The following is a 17,670-nucleotide window of genomic DNA, read 5'->3' as shown; positions in this document are numbered from 1 at the left end:
CTATTTATCATCGCAACACTTCCTCTCCTCTGAATGGTCCCAATTTCATAAATGGATTTAAAGTTTCCTTCAGTTATTATGCTTTCATTTTTTGCTTTTCTTCTTATTGAAATCATTAGAAAATCCTACATACTCAGTTAATCTGTTATATACTTCACATGGTTACGAGTTGCATAATTTTATATATTATTGTTAGAAGGTTTAACAAAGGTTTATGGATAATTATTCTCTCACACACACACACACGCACATTGGTAATAATGTGGAAATCTTGCTTGAAAGTTTATATGTTGGATTTATTGTGTTATTTCAAAATGTTTCATCCGCATATCTGTATTTGTGTATTTCTAATAAAATAAAAATTATTATTTTTTTAAAAAACAACTCTCCATTAAAAGCTCTAGCCTTCTGAAAGTTTCAAAGTATGCCCCCCTACCAAAACCTGAGAGCAGCCACAAATAAAACATGGGACCTATTCAGTGGCAGGTGGACTACCTGTAGTGCCAGAAGGTGGCAAGCTGAAGCCCATAGCTGGTACACAGGGACCTGTGGGTAGAAACAGTCCTTTAGTTATGTGGTCACATCCTATAGATGGCTTTTAAAGGGTGAAACCAACACCCTGAATTGAACTTAGAAATAAACTGCCAGCCAGTGAAGCTGTTTTTAAAATAGGCAAGATGTGTGTTCCCAACAGCCAGCCCCTAACAACACTCAGGCTTTGGTATTCTGGAGTAACTGCAATTACTGGCTTGTCTTCAAGGGCATTCCAATGTAGAACATATTACAGTAGCTAATAAAAGGCACTCATGGCCACCCCACCAACCTGCTTTTCAAACAGCAAGGCTGGGCCCACAAATACCTCCATGGACCTCCTCATCCACTCCAAGTGTCAACTCCACTCCATCAGTGGATTAGTAGATCCAAGCCTTTCCAAGCATCAACCTTCCCAGAAAGCATTACTTCTGCCTTGTCTGGATGCAGCTTCAGCTTGTTCTGTCTTAGCCACTTGAACATGGGCTTGAAACACTGGTCCATGACTATATGATGATTTGAACCAGGAGCCAGTTTGGTGTAGTGATTAAGAGTGGTCCACTCTAATCTGGAGAACCGGATTTGATTTCCCACTCCTCCACATGAAGCCTGCTGGGTGACCTTGGGTCAGTCACAGCTCCTCAGAGCCCTCTCAGCCCCACCTACCTCACAGGATGTATGTTGTGGGGAGAGGAAGGTGATTGTAAGCCGCTTCAAGACTCCTTCAGGTAGTTAAGAGTGTTGTATAAAACCAACTCTTTTTTTATTGACACAGAGAGTACTCCATCTTTCTGTGTTATACCTCTGAGGATACCAGTCACAGCTTCTGGCAATGCCAGGACCACGGCCATGCAGCCCAGAAAATCTACAACAACTGATCAACTCTTCTTTTCCTTCTCCTCCTCCTCCTCATCACATGCTTCTATGTTTTCCAATCTACGTTCTCTGGGATCAGGACCTGGGGAAAGGACATGGTTAGGACCTAATGAAAGGCAAGGACTTGAGTTGGAGCATGGAATGCAGCATAATTGTTCTGTTGGCCAGGCAAGAACAAATAACTAATGATGATAATGGTATTGGTATCCGTTGGTGATCCAGTCTGCAACCAACATCCAAGAGATGCAACAGGAACTGGGGAAGTCCGGTTGTTGTGTGGTCAGGTCTGCCTCACTATGTAACCACCAAATATTCTATTTCCCTACTCAAAGTTGTTTTTGCTCTTTATTTCTGATTAAAATATTAAACATGTTTAGAAAGTTTAAGTATCACTAATGACACTAGGAGTCTTGACTTTATTTATTATTTATTTATTACCATTATTGAGAATATTGACAGCTGATTCCTTCATATAGTTGTTCAACAAAATATGTAGGCCAATTCCTTTATCTACTTATCAAAACCATTTTCCTTAATATTAAAATAGAACCTGACAGATATGTATATAAACCTTTTTACAGGAGGTAATTGCTTGTAATAGAGGTATATTTTTCCACCGAGGCCATTATCTTTAATAATTTCTGACATATCTTTTACCATTCAGCAAAACAGTATAAATAGGTTGTCATTTTATAACCCAAAATTGTTAGGAGGAAACCAGTAATTGAAAGTTGAAGGTAAATTACTCAATTAAAAATAGGCACCAATTATCATTATTGATATTCTCTAAAGAGCTAGGTAAGAATATCTTATCTTCTGTAGGCTTTGAATTTCCAAATGGATTGGCTTCAACAGAGTTTAGATTTTAATTGCAATCTTTATCTCATTGCAGCATCAGACAGAATCTGCCAGCCCAACAGTGTTACCACCCTCCGCTTTCTCTTTAGACTTGCTAAACAATGCTGTGGCTGGATTTAGTACTGTGGAAGAACTCATCCGGTACCTTGAACCAGACAGATGGCAGTTAGATTTGGAAGACCTGTACAAACCAGCCTGGCAGCTCCTTGGAAAAGCATACATTCATGGGAGAAAATCTAGAGGTAAGCAGCTGTTATATAATTTTGTTTGTTTGTTGTTTTTGACACTCATATTCTAGCACAAAAATGTTAATCACCTGACAGAATTTACAGGTATATATTTCTTCCATATATGTATTGTATGTACACAGTCGTCATCCTGTAGCTATTATATTTTGCCCCACTCAGAACGTGTAAGCAGTTCTCCCAAGAGTGCAGAAATCTCCCTCTTCTTTGTGGGTGTCCCTACTGCTGCTTCTGTGATTGGTACCAGAACCAGCCAATTTCCAGTGAGAGTGAATGCCTGAAATTATTCATGAGAACATAAGACCATCTTTAGATTACAGCAGTGCACTTCAAAATGGTGCCCACCAAGTATTATTTAGAAAGTGGGTGGGGCCAGGTGGGGCTTTTTGTCCATTGGAGATTTGATTTGCTGTGCAGATGTTTTAAAAGTTGCTTCTGCAGAAGCTGCCACCACAGCATCAGAATCTTCCCTGTGTGTCTGAAGGTAAACTGTGAATATGCAAGAATATCTTTTAAAACAATATGTTCAAAGGGCATCCTGTTGCACAGTTTCTGCCTGAAATGTTGAAGTGTTTCTATTAGAGTTATTCATGATCTCACTTCCTGACATTTTGTGGTTGGCTCCACTTTCTGTGGCGGTCATTTTGTGGTTGCACCCACAACCTTATGTCAGAATTCCAAAGGTGCCCACAAGTTCAATAAGGTTGGGAAAGCCTGGAATACATGGAGCTTTTGTCAAATACATCACTGCTGCCCTTAAAAATCATTACAATTTTTAAAACTATTCATTAGTAAAAAAAATCACTTTTATGAGAGGTAGAGAGCTGAGGGTAGATTAGATATTTGTACTCCTTCCAAAAGAATAATTTTATTCATGACGGTAGTCAATCATAATACAGAATCAGTAGGTTCAGATTTCATGTTAAGACACATTTCCTTACATGCATGCATTACTTTGGGAAAGTTTCCTTTAACTTCTATTTGGACTGGCACTTCCCAGCAAAATCTCATCCTGAGGCTAACATTGCCATGTTTACTCAAAAGGAGGACAACCCTGACTGTAAGATCCCCACACACACACAAAAAAAAGATGAATTAAAAAATAACCCAGCCAGTCTGTCTTTCTGTGTCTCTTGCTTGCTCACTCGCTCCCTTATTAAACGGAGCCCCCAGCTCCGGCTGTTTGCCTTGGCGAGCTGCTGCGAGCTCCCTAGAGCATGCACCCTGTTGCACCCTCTCCGAGCCCTGACACTCACAGACACAACACACCGGACCCACACCACCACTAAAGGAGGGGGGGAATGGAAGAGGGAGGCTAAGCCAATCAAAAACGACGTGAGTCTGAGAACGGGGGCAGGCTACAGAAAGATTCCCTCCTCCCCCCACCCCCAGCCGCGTGTTTGTGTTCTGCTGCCAGTGCAGCCCCTCAGAGTAACAGGTTAGGGGAGGGAAAAAGAGGGAATCATTGCCGGCCCCAAAGTAAAGTCCTGAGCTCGGACAATAAAAAACGGATTAAAGGGATGTACTAAAAGGAAGGACAGGATTGCCCATTGGAAACAATGGGAGACGCTGGAAGACCCATTGGAAATAATGGGAGCTAGGAATGCCAATTGACTTGCATGGGCTCCATTGGAAAACATTAGGGTACAAGTAGAGTTGCAATAAAAATGTGGAATGGATTTTCCATTAAGGTCTCTGGGCCCAAATACACTACTCTGGGGGTGGAATGAGAGACCACGGAGTGGAATGACAGCCCCAGGGTGGAGCAGGTGTGTTCAGGGACTGGGATGACAGGCCACGGAGTGGAGTGGAATGACAGTCCCAGGGTGTTCCAGAAAAATACAGTAACATGAGCCAGCTCTCCACCCCTTTTTAGCATGAGCCATAAAGCACAGGGACAGAGAGAGGAGCATGCCCCCCTCAGCTGGCTTGCCAGTCAGCAAACAGCCAGTGAGCCAGCTGTGGGGGATGCACTCCTTTATCTGCCTCCATTTCTTCTACTAGCAGGCAGAAAACATGGAGGTAGAGGGCAGTTTGCAGTCTGGCAAGCCAACCATCAAGGCACACTCTTTTCTTTGTCTCTGCACAGAGGCAGAAGGCAGCACCTACCAGCTGGCTCACTGGTCTGCCTTCTGGGCTGTCCTTATGTCTTTGTGGGGCATGCGCTCTCTCTCTCTCTCTCTCTCTCTCTCTCTCTCTCTCTCTCTCTCATATATATATATATATATCACCTCACTGGTGTGGGAAGGCTGTGAGCTAACAGAAAAGAATGCTGCCATGTATGTAAAATGACACACACACCCTTTTTTCTTTTTTCTTACAAAGCCAAAAAAGAAAAAAAGGCTGTCCTCTGTTATTTCATACTTGCATATTTGGATATGCACATTTCATAGCCTGATGTGCAAGCATAACCCAGACCTCTTAAATGTATTCAGGCTTCACTGTCATGTTCTGATTAATCTAAACTTAGCTGGGAAGCGGACTCTAGGTGAAATTTTTCAAAAGTTCAGTTTTTTGATCATTTTATCATAGTCTTAAATGTCTACCATCTTATACACAACTTTACTAATAACATATATAAAGAAACTAAACCATATGATGTGTGGAGAACTGATAGTTCAAAATAATATTTAGCTCTTTCCCAATTAAAGTATTGCTATTTGCCAATGATTGTCTTTTTATAATCTTCTGTACATTAACAGGTATTGAGTAAAATCTGTACAAAAGCAACTCCTGCACAACAATTTCTTGCTCTTTGCAAAAAGGAAAATGCTATCATAATAAATATTTTAAAAGGTTATAATTAGACACTGAAATAGAATTTCCATTGAATAAACATACCCCAGTATTGCCACATCCATCTTAAAAAGACCACCCTCAGACTGCATTACCAAGTCTGAAATATAATAGCCTAAGGCAGAAAATGTGTCCCATTTAGATGACATGGCATTAACTGTTGACATGTAGAATTGTTACAGAAATGAAATGTTTGATTTTTAATACTATGTGAAGTGTTCAGTGCAGGGGGGGGATACATCACTGAAAGTAGTGGATTTTAGCAACCTGAATGTGTTGAGGATTTAATTAAACATACACCTTAGGCTTCAAATAATATGGTTTAGATAGTTTCTCTTTTGTTTTGTCACTTTAATTATGTCCTCTTGGCAGCAGTTTAGATGTAAAGAAATGCTAAGATCCCAAATTGATCCTTCAATTTTAATAAAGTTAGGATTGGGACAGGAGAAGTGATTTTCAAGTGGATATTAATCTTCTGAGTAAGGCAACACAGAGTAATAATTTGTAGAACTGTGAGTAATAGAACATGAGGTAATAATTTGTAGAACATGAGTCTAATCTCATTTCTTGGAAGGCACAAATTGGCAAAGGGTGGACACTGCTCCGGGCAGGTCTCACCCAACTGATGATGGGAAGCTTGAGTGAAGGGGCAGAGCCCATGTGCCCAAGGACAGAGCTGAGGGGTCAGAAAATAGAACAAAGAGTCAAGGGACAGAGCCAACAGAAAATACTTATTCATCTAAGGTGATCATCCCCATCTCTCTCCCTCTCCCTCTCTCCCTCTGTCCCTCTCTCTAATAATAGCAGTAAGGAAAGTGACTATAGGCCACTCACACATTCTCAGCTTAACTTCCCTCACAACATTGTTGTGACAAAATGGAGGAGAGAAGAGTTCTGTAAGCTGCTTTGAGTTCCTATGGGGAGAGAGGGGAGTTTAAATGAAATAAATATCTCCAAATCAATGATAATTTTCACAATTAGAGAATGGTTGGTTAAAATCTGGAGATCTACCAAGATAGTGCAAGCGTGATAAGGGCTGAGAGAGATTTGAGTTTCCTTTCTTTAATTATTTTAAGCATAGTTATAATCTTGATATAAACAGATGTTTTAGGTTGAATCAATTATCTTTACCTCTGTATGGTATATTTTGAAAATGGTTAAAAAAATTATGCTCAAAAAGATCTGTCTTTAAAAAAAATCCAAATTCAGCTTTTTGAATAAATCCTAAAATATTAGTCTCTGGTAGGTCTGTTCTCACTAATGCTTACAAAAGTTTGTGTTTATTAATCAGTATTTATGATAAACTTTTTTATTTGAAGCTACCTAGTAGGACCATTTTCTTGTTTGGATTAGATTTGGTTTTCAGTTTAATAGCTTATTCATATCATTACTTTGTCACTGCAAACAACCTTTCTGATCTTGTTTTAAAAAGGGTCTTTAACTGTTGTGTCAAACATGATGAATGAATGGGAGCCCAGTTCAAAGGGTGTTTAAATTTTCACATTCTAATAGGCTTTATAGTTCAGTTCACATGGTAGATCCATACAACTTTTTATTTTAGCTGAGTAAACATTTTACAGGAATATATATACATTATCTCATCTAGTCTTATGCTGTACAGCATGTTAAAGTATATTTATATTTTGGACAAGACAGATAGCGGAAAGGAAGGGAAAGATGAAGGAAAATTCCCACTTCAAAGACTTGATGATACAAGTGCAAAAAAAAAGTACAGAAGTCAAATTTCTGGCAAGCTACTCGTGTAAAGTACAGTATACTGAACAGTTGCATACTGTAATATAATAATGTGTCTTGACAAGTGATGAAATCTAGTTTTCAAATTCAGGTAGTTCTGTATGGACTCTGGGTATTGGTTCAAACTCTGATAACCAAAACACCTAAATTAAGATTTAGAAGTTGGAATATAATTGGAGGCATAATTATATTGATCACCTAAAGCTGCCTTATACTGAGTTGGACTCTTGGTCCATCAAATTCTATTGCCTACTGTGACTGACAGCAGGTGTCCGGGGTCTGCAGTAAAGGTCTTCCTCATCATCTTTTTCTTGTTCTTTTTAACTGGAAAGGCTAGAGATTGACCCTAGGACCTTCTGCAAGTTAAGCAGATGTTCTACCACTGAGCCATGGCCCCATCCCATTGACTGATACCAAGCTGAATCATGAGGTTGAGAAATAAATATCTATCAACTAACTAGGAATAAAGTGAAGTCTTGTACTTCTCAAGAGTTCACATTACACAGAGCCATGGACATTCAGCAGTTCTGTAGTTAGCAGCTCTATCACTGAAAGTGGAGGGAAGAAGTAATGTGTATTTATCTTGGTAAAAGCTGATGAACAACTGACAGGAAATGTTTGCTTTTTAAAATTCTTCAGTGGTTGATCTGAACCTTCTGAAGGAAGAAGTGCGAATGTATAGCTGTACTCCACGCAACTTTTCGGTGTCGCTACGGGAAGAGTTGAAGAGAACAGACACCATCTTTTGGCCTCTTTGTCTGCTGGTTAAACGTTGTGGTGGAAATTGTGCCTGCTGTCAGCATTCTTGTAGTGAGTGCCAGTGTATCCCCACCAAGGTCACCAAAAAATACCATGAGGTATAGTGCTCTCCCCCCCTTTACATACATACATTGTAATAAAGACACAAAAACTTATGAACCGTTACTAGGTCAGCTGCGTTTGTCTGTTGAAGCAAAAATGTGAGTGAGATCTGGATGTGACATCTGTCATCCCATTGATTGCCGGGGTTGATTCAGCTGATCTGGTTGACTAGGTGGGTGTGCCCTCCCTCCCTCACCACTCCATATGCATTCCTCTCAAAGCTGCACTCGGTGGAAGAGGATGACCATCCCAGATAGAAGGAGTGTACCATTCTTTGGTCAAGGGTATATGGTAGCTGCAAAAATAAACAGAAGCCTGTCAGCACCTTAAAGACTAGAAACATTTCATTCCAGTATAAGCTTTTGTGGACTGGAACCCACTTCTTCAGATTCAGTGAGATAGCATCTAAAGAATGAAGCCCTGAGAGTTTATATTAGAATAATTTTTGCATCCTGAATGTTTATGTTATAATAAATTTTATATTCTGTTATACACAAGTGTTGTGTATAAGGTTTTACATAAGTGGAGTGATTGGGCCATAGTAAAATTACTTCATGGAATTGCAGAGGCCTGGAGAAGGCTCCAGCTTTAGTTGAATGATCATAATACCTCTCGATATTACAGAAGACTTTCTTGAACTGTTCTCTTTCAGGTTCTACAGCTGAAGCCCAGGAGCGGTGTACGAGGACTGCATAAATCTCTGACAGATGTACCTTTGGAACATCATGAGGAATGTGAATGTGTTTGTAAAGGAAATGCAGAAGGATAAAGGGAACTAGATGTGCTTGTTTATTTTACAGAGCATTCAAACCGTGGCTGATTCTGTTCTGGGGCTTGTGCATTAATTTCCTTCTATAATCTCAGTTGTTTTCTTTGAAAATCGTCACGACTGACAGCTCTGGGAGAGAAAAAAAAGACAAAATTGAACTGGAGTTACATATGTAATGTAAAAGCTCTGTTGCTTGAAGGCCCCCTATAAGGATGAGCAGAAGGCACCAATGAGGAAGATTTTTCCTCCAAACATATATGTATCTCATCTCTTTCATTCATCTTGAATTTAAAAGGATTAAAGTTTAAGAGCATAGGAAAAGACAGACAAAGACTGCACTCTGGCCATCTTGCTTCTACAGGTCTGTTACTTCTGGCTTACAGTTTGGAACATCTGGAATCTCTCAAGTCTACTCAGCAACTCCTGTGTATTCTAAATCAAAGTGTTAATTGTTTTACAGACTGGCTTATTCTGAATTAAGCTTAATTTTTCATTGATATAAGTAGAAAAGACTGGACACTTTGTCATGGTTTCCAGTAAAAATACTTAGTGAAGTTGAACAGTCAAGGTATGTGAGAAAAAAAGGAAAAGATGGAAACAGGGAGTGGCTTTATTCCTCTCTCTATGGCCTGCAAGTATTTTTGTTTATATTTTTATTGTGTACATTTTTATACTCTTTTTGGCAGCATAATTATTTGCTTTTCTAATCTTGTGAAATATCTATTTTTTACCAAAGGTATTTAATATTCTTTTTTACTACAGCCTAGATAAATGACTGCTAGTTTTGTAAGACATTGGAGTGAGAGATATAGAGAGGAGGAAACAAGATAAAATCACTGTTTCAGCAAGGAAAGGAGCTAAATAGTGTACATGACACATAGAACAGGTAAAAAAATATCATGCTGAATTTAAAGTTGTGTGCAAATTAGCCTCTGTGGTGTTGATGATTAATGTAAACATAAATAGCTATCGGAAGCTTGTTCTTTGTATATTAGCATCCCGATCCAGAAAAGAAGATCTGTGGGCAGAAGAAGGCTTCCACAAACGTATTCATTGTTGAATTAGGGACCACAGGCACAAATCGGATGTGCGTTGAAGTATCTTCCTTTCAGTGGGATGCACATTGAATGTGCTTCCTCGTAAACATTTTGACACATCTAATCATGCATAAATACCCTTACAACATGCAACTAATGTTGGATAGGGGTATGTTTTTAAAATACAAAAAAGAAGAGGACTGTCTTGTAGTCTGATCCTAAACATGTTTATTCAGAATTAAGTCCAATTGGGTACAGTGGGACTTACTTCCTAGCAAATATGTTTCAGGTTACAGTCTTAATTGTTACATTAACAAGAGACATCTCTTGATGAGACTGTCATCACTGCTGACATTTCAGTGTCATCTTGCCTCCATAATATATAAGGTATTCATGAAAAAGACGCACATATTTATTGATTCAGGTGTAAGGGTTTTTTATATCAATGTTGATAGTTATTTTCTCTTAAGAACAATGGTCTTCCAATATTTTAATGATGTATAGTGCATTTTTATGAAATGTGGTTTTGCTTATGTACAGTCTATATGTAAGCCAGTACATTTATCCACCCTTTGCCAAGAGGGAAAAAGCAGTAAAATATTTTGCTTGTACAATGCTTTAACTTTGTCAAGTGTGCTTTCTGTGTTTCCCTTTACTCGTTTCGATTTATGTACTGTAATACTGAAATACTTGTATGTTTTCCCAACACTCAAATAAATCTGTGGGGCTGTTTCAGATTGGTATCATGGTGCATACTGCTAAAAGCTCCCACCCACATATTGCACCACAGTATTCGTCCAATTCAGAACTCTCTGTGCCTGCCAGCTTAAAAAAAATAAAACCTTTTGGAGCTCTATTGATAGAACTCCACGTATCACGTCTGATTTGACCCTCCATAGACTTCCAGGTATATAGGTATGCCGCAGAAAAATCAGTGTTCTGAATTTCTGTATGATGGTGGTTACAAGAGAAAAATGGATCTCAGATTAGCCTTATAGGAATGAAATATAGCATGGGTCTTTTCTTCCAACACCTCATTCTCTGACATAGGACAATTCTAACAGCCACATACAGAACAGATAAAAGAGGTGATTTGGGTGAAATAAAGCATCTCTCCACTTGAATGGTCTGTTGGTAGACTTCAAGATTCTTATAGTAGATTACTCATTTGAGATTAGTAATTGCTTGTGTACAAATGGTTCAATGAACTTTTATGAATCACTGCTGTCATTACTATAATTATGGTAGCTATATTTCTGCTTTTTATATTTTCGTGCACCATGCTTAAAATTTTCAAAAAGCAGGTGCATGAGTTGCAAAACTTCTCTTACAACAATTCTTAAATCATCTTATGTTGTCTTTGTCCACTACTGCATTCACACAAATAACAAGTATGGCGGTATACTTTCTAACGTTCTTACTGTTTAAATACCTTAAGTATTTTAAGCATTTAAAAGTATTTTCAGTTGTGCGAGAAAAGTCTTATTATGATTAACTTGGCTTTAAGCAGTTTCCTATGAAAGTAGTTATTTACATATGAGATACGTAAATGCTATGAAATATGCTAAGAATTTTATAGGACATGCATTCAGAAAATAGCTTCTGTACACTTCTGCTTTCCAAATAAGCCCTAGTGGGTTGCTTTCTGCAATGTGAATTTCCAAATAAGCCCTAGTTGGTTGCTTTCTGCAATGGGATTGAGAAACCTAACTATAAATAGTTTGGACTGCAGAAGTCTTCATTCCCAAGCCATGTGCTAGGGAAAGTGCAGGAAGGGATGGAAGCAGATGAACTCAGGGACTCTTGGGACTTGTTCCCATAACGACAAACCATGATTTGTTGTTACGTCTACATATATCTTAATGCTCTTCTGATCACTTCCAAAAGACATTAACTGATTTTAAAAACAACAACAATGGTTTAAAGGATTACAGCCAAGAGTGCAGTTCAAAATCACTAAAGTTATATTAAGATAAATGGTGCTGCGATTCCACTTCACATTTTCCAAGAAAAAAAAAACACTAATGTTAAGAAACTGTAATCTGTGATACATTTTTATCAGCTGAGGAGCAACTGTGTCATTTCAAGTGATTTATCAGTTCTTCAGTCTATCATGCTACTTTTGAAAAGATTTTGTCTGCAACCTTGGGGATTTAAACCAAAATATTTCCCTGCAATATTAGTGAAATATTTCTGCAATGTAGGCTTTGTATTATGCACATAACATCCCAGTTTATATGCACCATCCTTTTGGTAAAGGTCTACCGGTTGGGCTGGTAGTTTCCTTTAAGAATAAGCCATCATTTAAAAGGTGAGAATTCCAAAATCATTTAGATGAATCTAAAAAATATTAATCTGTGTCCCAAAACTGAGAAGGCCTAGTCACCTTTCCACTTTGTTTCAGAAATGTCCAAAAAAGAAAATAAGTTATCTTTCTTATAGTGGACCTGAATTTTATTAATAAAACATACTGGTTATTTCCATCATCCATATTTTCCATAAAAACATGGTAATTTAAAACTTATTCTACTTTTTAACCTAGCAGTTAAAAAAAAAAAAAAAGATAGCCACGGTTTGACAAAATCTACCTGGTAGGGCCAGGTAACACTAGAGTAGCTGGGTTTTTTACATCATGATACCTAAATTCATTTATTTAAAATACCTAAAAATCAACTGTAACCAATATGAAATAGAACTCATAAAATCTATAAGTGAATAGTTGGAAGACAAGCAGTAGTTATTGCTTTGATCAATATTACTGCACATTATTCTCACTTGAATGTTCTTTTTCCAGTGATTCTGCACCATAATAGCATGAAATATTTCTGCTTTCACAAGGTAAAGCATTATTCATTTTTTGTGCCTTAAGAAAAAAAAGTATTTGAAGATTCAATTGCCTTGTAATGTTTGGGATCTAATAGCCAGTAAAGGGTTTTTCTTCAATTCCATATTCTTGTGATGTTTGTATCTGCTTTGTTAATCATTACTCCAGAGTTAAAACTTAAAGATAAGAATGTGAGATTGTGTATGCTACATCATAGCAAAGGACCTGTGCCTAGAAAAATAATCCCATGTGAAATCACACCTTTATTTTTCAACCTGGCTCAGGTTTCTCGGATGAATGATAGCCTTTGAACTGTTGCCAGATAGCTTCCCATGGAAAATAAGAACATGGAGAACAAAGGGAATTTAGGGTGCAAATCCAGAACCTTTCTGTTTATTTCAGATAGTTTGTATCTTGGTTCAGAAAAAAATTGAATGAAATCCTAAACAGAGAAAATGCTAATATTTTGAAAAATTAGGTATCAACCTAATTTGTAGTAGTTGCCAGCAAATGTGTTTACATAAAGAATATTTCCTAGAATCATTTTATGTATGATGGGCTATTTGAACATTATCAACTTCTGATTAAGGTCACTGTTAAACTCCAGAAGATTTAATTAATGTTGCAACATAACAGCCCAATCATGAGGGCCGCTGCAGCAGTGACAATCAGCCACTGACACAAAAGCCACACTGCTGGTACCTCCCTTACACCCGCCTTGGGTCTTTTGCACTGCCAAGCTTGTATGGCTTATCAGATGCCAGCAGTACTGTGGGGAGACCACCCTCATGCCTTCCTTGGCCTGTGTGTAGCTACACATACCCTCAGACAGCCCACCAGCCTCTTCCCTGTGCTAGCTGCATATAGCAGCCAGTAGGATGTGTGTGTGGGAAGGGAAGGGAAGGGACTGGGGACCAGTATGTGGGGTCAGCCTTCAAGGTGCCACTGGACCTCTGCTATGTTTTGCAGCTGAACAAAACAGAAGTCAAATGGCATGAAAAACAGCAGCAACAGACCCCAGCATGGGTATCCCTGAGTCAAAGTCTCAGGTATGCGAAGGGACAGCCTGAAGGGGAAGTCACAGATGGGGGCAAGCGGTAGGACAGGAAGGGGCATAGAGCTAGTCTCATCCATTCACAGACAGACAGGGACATATTTGTCGAATGCCCCAGACTTTAAAGGTAAAGGTTCCCTTGCTCGAAAGCCAGTCGAATCCGACTCTAGGGTTGCGGTGCTCATCTCCGTTTCAAAGCCAAAGAGCCAGCGCTGTCTGAAGACGTTTCCGTGGTCATGTGGCCAGCATGACTAAACACCAAGGCACACGGAACGCTGTTACCTTCCCACCAAAGTGTTACCTATTTATCTACTTGCAATTTCTTGCTTTCGAACTGCTAGGTTGGCAGGAGCTGGAACTAGAGATGGGAGCTCACTCCATCATGCGGCACCCGGGTCTCGAACTGCTGAACTACTGACCTTCCACAGCCTGCAGTTCAGCGTCTTAACCACTTGAGCCACCGCAGCCCCAGACTTTACTGAACGGCAAATCATGATGATATTTGATGAATGGGGTTGCCACTTCCTCTGTCCAATATGGCACCTGTTCCTCTGTAAGGAATTGTCCCAATGTGCATGTGAGTGAGGCAGACATGATGGACTGGAACAGCGGGTGACTGAGCAGAATGGCAGGAACTGCAGCAGCCATTCTCCCAGGAGTCCCTTGTTGAAAAAGAAACATTAGAAAAGAGCAAGAGTCCAGTAACTTAAAGACTAAGAAAATATGTGGCAGGGTATGAGCTTTCATGAGTCACTGCTCACTTCTTTGGATACCTGAAGTATCTAAATAAGTGAGCAGTGACCCACAAAAGCTCATACCCTGCCACATATTTTCTTAGTCTTTAAGGTGCTGCTGAACTCTTGCTCTTTTCTACTGCTACAGACAGACTAACACAGCTACCCATCTGTATATCTAATTCTCAACAGTCCCCTCTGCGTGAGAATACTTATTTCTGCAGATGGGGGCATACTGTCCCCCAACAGGTTTTTCTATGGACTCAGGACTCCTTTGGTTGCAGAAAAATCCAAAAAGCTTTTTAAAAATCTCAGGGAGGGTTAATTTCCAAGCCCTAATGCATGGACAGTAAGAGGAGAGACAGACAGAGAGGGCAGGAAGCAAAAGCAGGACTGGATCTGGAACTGGGGGAGGGGGCAGGGCACTTCCCAGGCCTATTTTGGAGCCAGGCCTGGGACTCCAGGTTGGGAAATTCCTGGCGATTCTGTGGTGAACTCTGAGGAGTGCAGAGTTTGGAGAGGGGGGAGGCCTCTGCTGAATATAATGCCACAGAGGCCACCCATTTTCTCCAGGGGGACAGATCTATGTTTTCTGGAGTTTGTCATTCTCCAGGTCCCACCTGGAAACTGACAAACCTAGGCCTAGCAGCACCCTCTGGGTGACTTGCTACCCCTCACTTGCATGATTCAGCTAGGCCTGGCTGCTTGCTACTGTTCAACAGCTGCCACCCTATGCAAGTCAGTGTAGTATAATGGTCAGAGCTTCAGAGTAGGGTTTGTGAGACCCAGGTTTAGATCCCCGTCTTGCTGTGGAATCTCACTGGGTGATTTTTTTTTTTTAAATCCCCAGAGGGATATTTTTATTTTTGCAATACACTACAGACTACAAAGAAAGTATGAAGGAAGGGAACTACATTTGGGGACAAAGAAAAGGTAACCACACTATATTAAAACCCCAAGAGGAGGAGATCTTATCCCTGTTAGTGAAAGTGTTAGTAATATAAGTGTTAATAAAAACAATATATTTGTAGAGTTCTTGTTTGTCTCAGCTTCAATGTTAACATGTTATTTTGTTAGTTGTTATGAGAGAGCTTTCTGATCATCATTCTTCGCTTCAAAAGGCAATTCTCAGAGTCCTCCTGCCTTTACTTTGGTTTTCTGTCTCTAGTCATATACCACAATGGTTGCCTCTGCTCCGGTTTCCACAGCAGAGTCCTCCTCCGTTCCCAAAGTGGCAGAGTCACTTGATTTTGTTTCTTCCTCTTGGGAATCTTCCTCCATTCCCAGCTGGCGTTGCAAAAATTCCTTTGCTTTAAAGGTGGAATCAATCTTTTCTCTTTTATCGTTGATCTTGAAGATGACACCCTCCGTGATCGCCCACCTATACGAAATTCCATTAGTTTGAAGAACAGAAATTAAGTCCTTATAGTTTTTCCTCTTTTGACGAATTTCAAATGGAATGTCTTTTAAAGTTTTAATGATTTAACTTCCCCATTTTCAGTGGAGTTGCTGATGTCGCCTTTAAAATAGCATCTCTGGTCTGTCTTCTTGAGAATCTTGACCACAATTTCTCCAGGCAGGCTATTTTTTTAATGTAATTGGAGTAAGCCCTATAAGCTTTCTCCATCTCTTTTACCAGTTAATCCGCTGTTAAGCCTATTGCTGGAGCGATGATCTCACTAAGTATCTTCCTCAGATCCTCCTTCTCTGCCTCAGGAACTCCCTGGAATTTGAGAATCATGTTGGCTTTTTCCATCTGCAGCTGTAACAAACTGTTTTCTTGTAGATTTTGCTTTGTTTCCACTTCTCCCATTCTTTTCTTCATTTTCTTGCTTGTGGTGTCCAACTGCTTAAGTTTCCCAGCTACATGCTCCACCTTCTTCTCCGTTTCAGTTGGAGCTGCTGAGATGCAAAGGTTTATTCATTACAGTCAGTTGCTGGTTAATACCATCGAGTTGCTCCATCACTAGCTTGAGCATATCCGCTAGCATTTTCATGACGTCTGCTCCCTCTTCTTGTTTTGGGCTCTGGCTGCCAGGTGGTTTCATTTTCAGCTTTCTTTGCACGGCAGCCATTTTTTACCATTTATTTACAGTTTCTGACACTTTCCTCCAACTCTAAAGATCGCTCCCACACTGTCAGCAATCAAGTAAGCCTCTCAAAACACACTCACTGTTTTTCTTCCCCCTTCGTCTCGCTTATCAGTCTTTTTGCATAAGAGGCATCCTTCTTTGCGATCCGCTTTCCCACGGTGGGGGGGGGGATTTGCTTTTTATAATTGTCTGCTTATTTTAAACTCACATACATTGTCGGTCAATTGCTCTGACCTTGCTTCAACGCTGTTCCGCTCGATCTCCAGCACTTGTCCCAGTCAAACCAGCTTGTGCCCAGAGGCCACACCGCGGCCGGACCGTCAGGGCGGAGGACAGCCTCAAATTCTCTGGCTTTACGCCATCGAAGAGGCTACCCATCCAAAGCCCTCTGGCCTGGAGCCTATCCCAAAGGCTCCGTGGGGGTGCTACTTGAGGTAGCACCCCTCCAACCCGCTGGTGTGCAGATCGTTCCCCCGTGGTCCTGGGAGAAAGTCCACTATCGCTGCTCCATAAACTGGAAGCTCTCACTGGGTGATTTTAGACCAGTCACATACTTTCAGCCTAACCTACCTGATAGAGTTGTTGTGTGGATAAAAAGGAGAAGAGAATAATGTAAACTGCTTTAGTCCCCACTGTGGAGAAAGACCATAGTTTTCCTCAATAGATGCTGCAGGGAGGAAAAAGACAGAAAGCTGAAGACAGAGGGGCAGATAAAGGTAGGTTGGCTGCTTTGAACGGTGGGATTTATGGTATTATACCTTGCTGAGGTCACTGCCAAGCTCAAAACTCCCAAGGCTCCACCCCCAAGTCTGGAATTTCCCAACATGGAGCTGGCAAGTCTAAGAGGAACTGATCTCTGTATTTGGGCAATCTGTTGTGATTCCTGGAGAGCAGCTGCTGCCACTGCTGCTTGGGGGGGGTAGGTGGGAGGCCAAGAGAGTGACAGGGGCAGAAAGAGTGAGGGGGTGGGGGGCAGAAAGGAAGTGACAGACATGGAGAGGGGGGAGAGAGAGTAAGAAAAGGGGTGGCAGGAAGGAGAAAGATTGTGAGAGAAGTAGAGGGAAAGGGGGAGAAGTAGAGGTGGGGGAATGGGATAGCCACTCCAGCAAGTTTCTTGCAGGTCCCTACTTGTCTTGATCTAAAGAGAAAGATGCACATTGATGGAAAACAGCACTGACCCCATGTGGCCATAGACATGCCTGTGGGGCCCTGGCAGGATCTGCAGTTCCACCCCCAT

General features: G+C 40.4%; 1 protein-coding gene across 1 annotated transcript in view; it reads left to right on the top strand.

Annotated features, from left to right (window-relative positions):
• Window positions 1–10,328, top strand: part of PDGFC (platelet derived growth factor C) — a gene marked incomplete in the record, with an annotated part of 190,771 nt that extends 180,443 nt beyond the window's left edge. The window contains 3 exon segments of the mRNA XM_015429785.1: window positions 2,300–2,507; window positions 7,701–7,918; window positions 8,575–10,328. Coding sequence (XP_015285271.1) covers window positions 2,300–2,507; window positions 7,701–7,918; window positions 8,575–8,691 — 543 coding nt within the window.
• Between the last annotated feature and the right edge of the window lie 7,342 nt (window positions 10,329–17,670).

The sequence above is a fragment of the Gekko japonicus genome, unplaced genomic scaffold, assembly GCF_001447785.1.
Source record: "Gekko japonicus isolate JY-2015 unplaced genomic scaffold, Gekko_japonicus_V1.1 scaffold1005, whole genome shotgun sequence".
Taxonomy (NCBI): domain Eukaryota; kingdom Metazoa; phylum Chordata; class Lepidosauria; order Squamata; family Gekkonidae; genus Gekko; species Gekko japonicus.
This window is presented reverse-complemented; position numbering and strand designations above follow the sequence as displayed.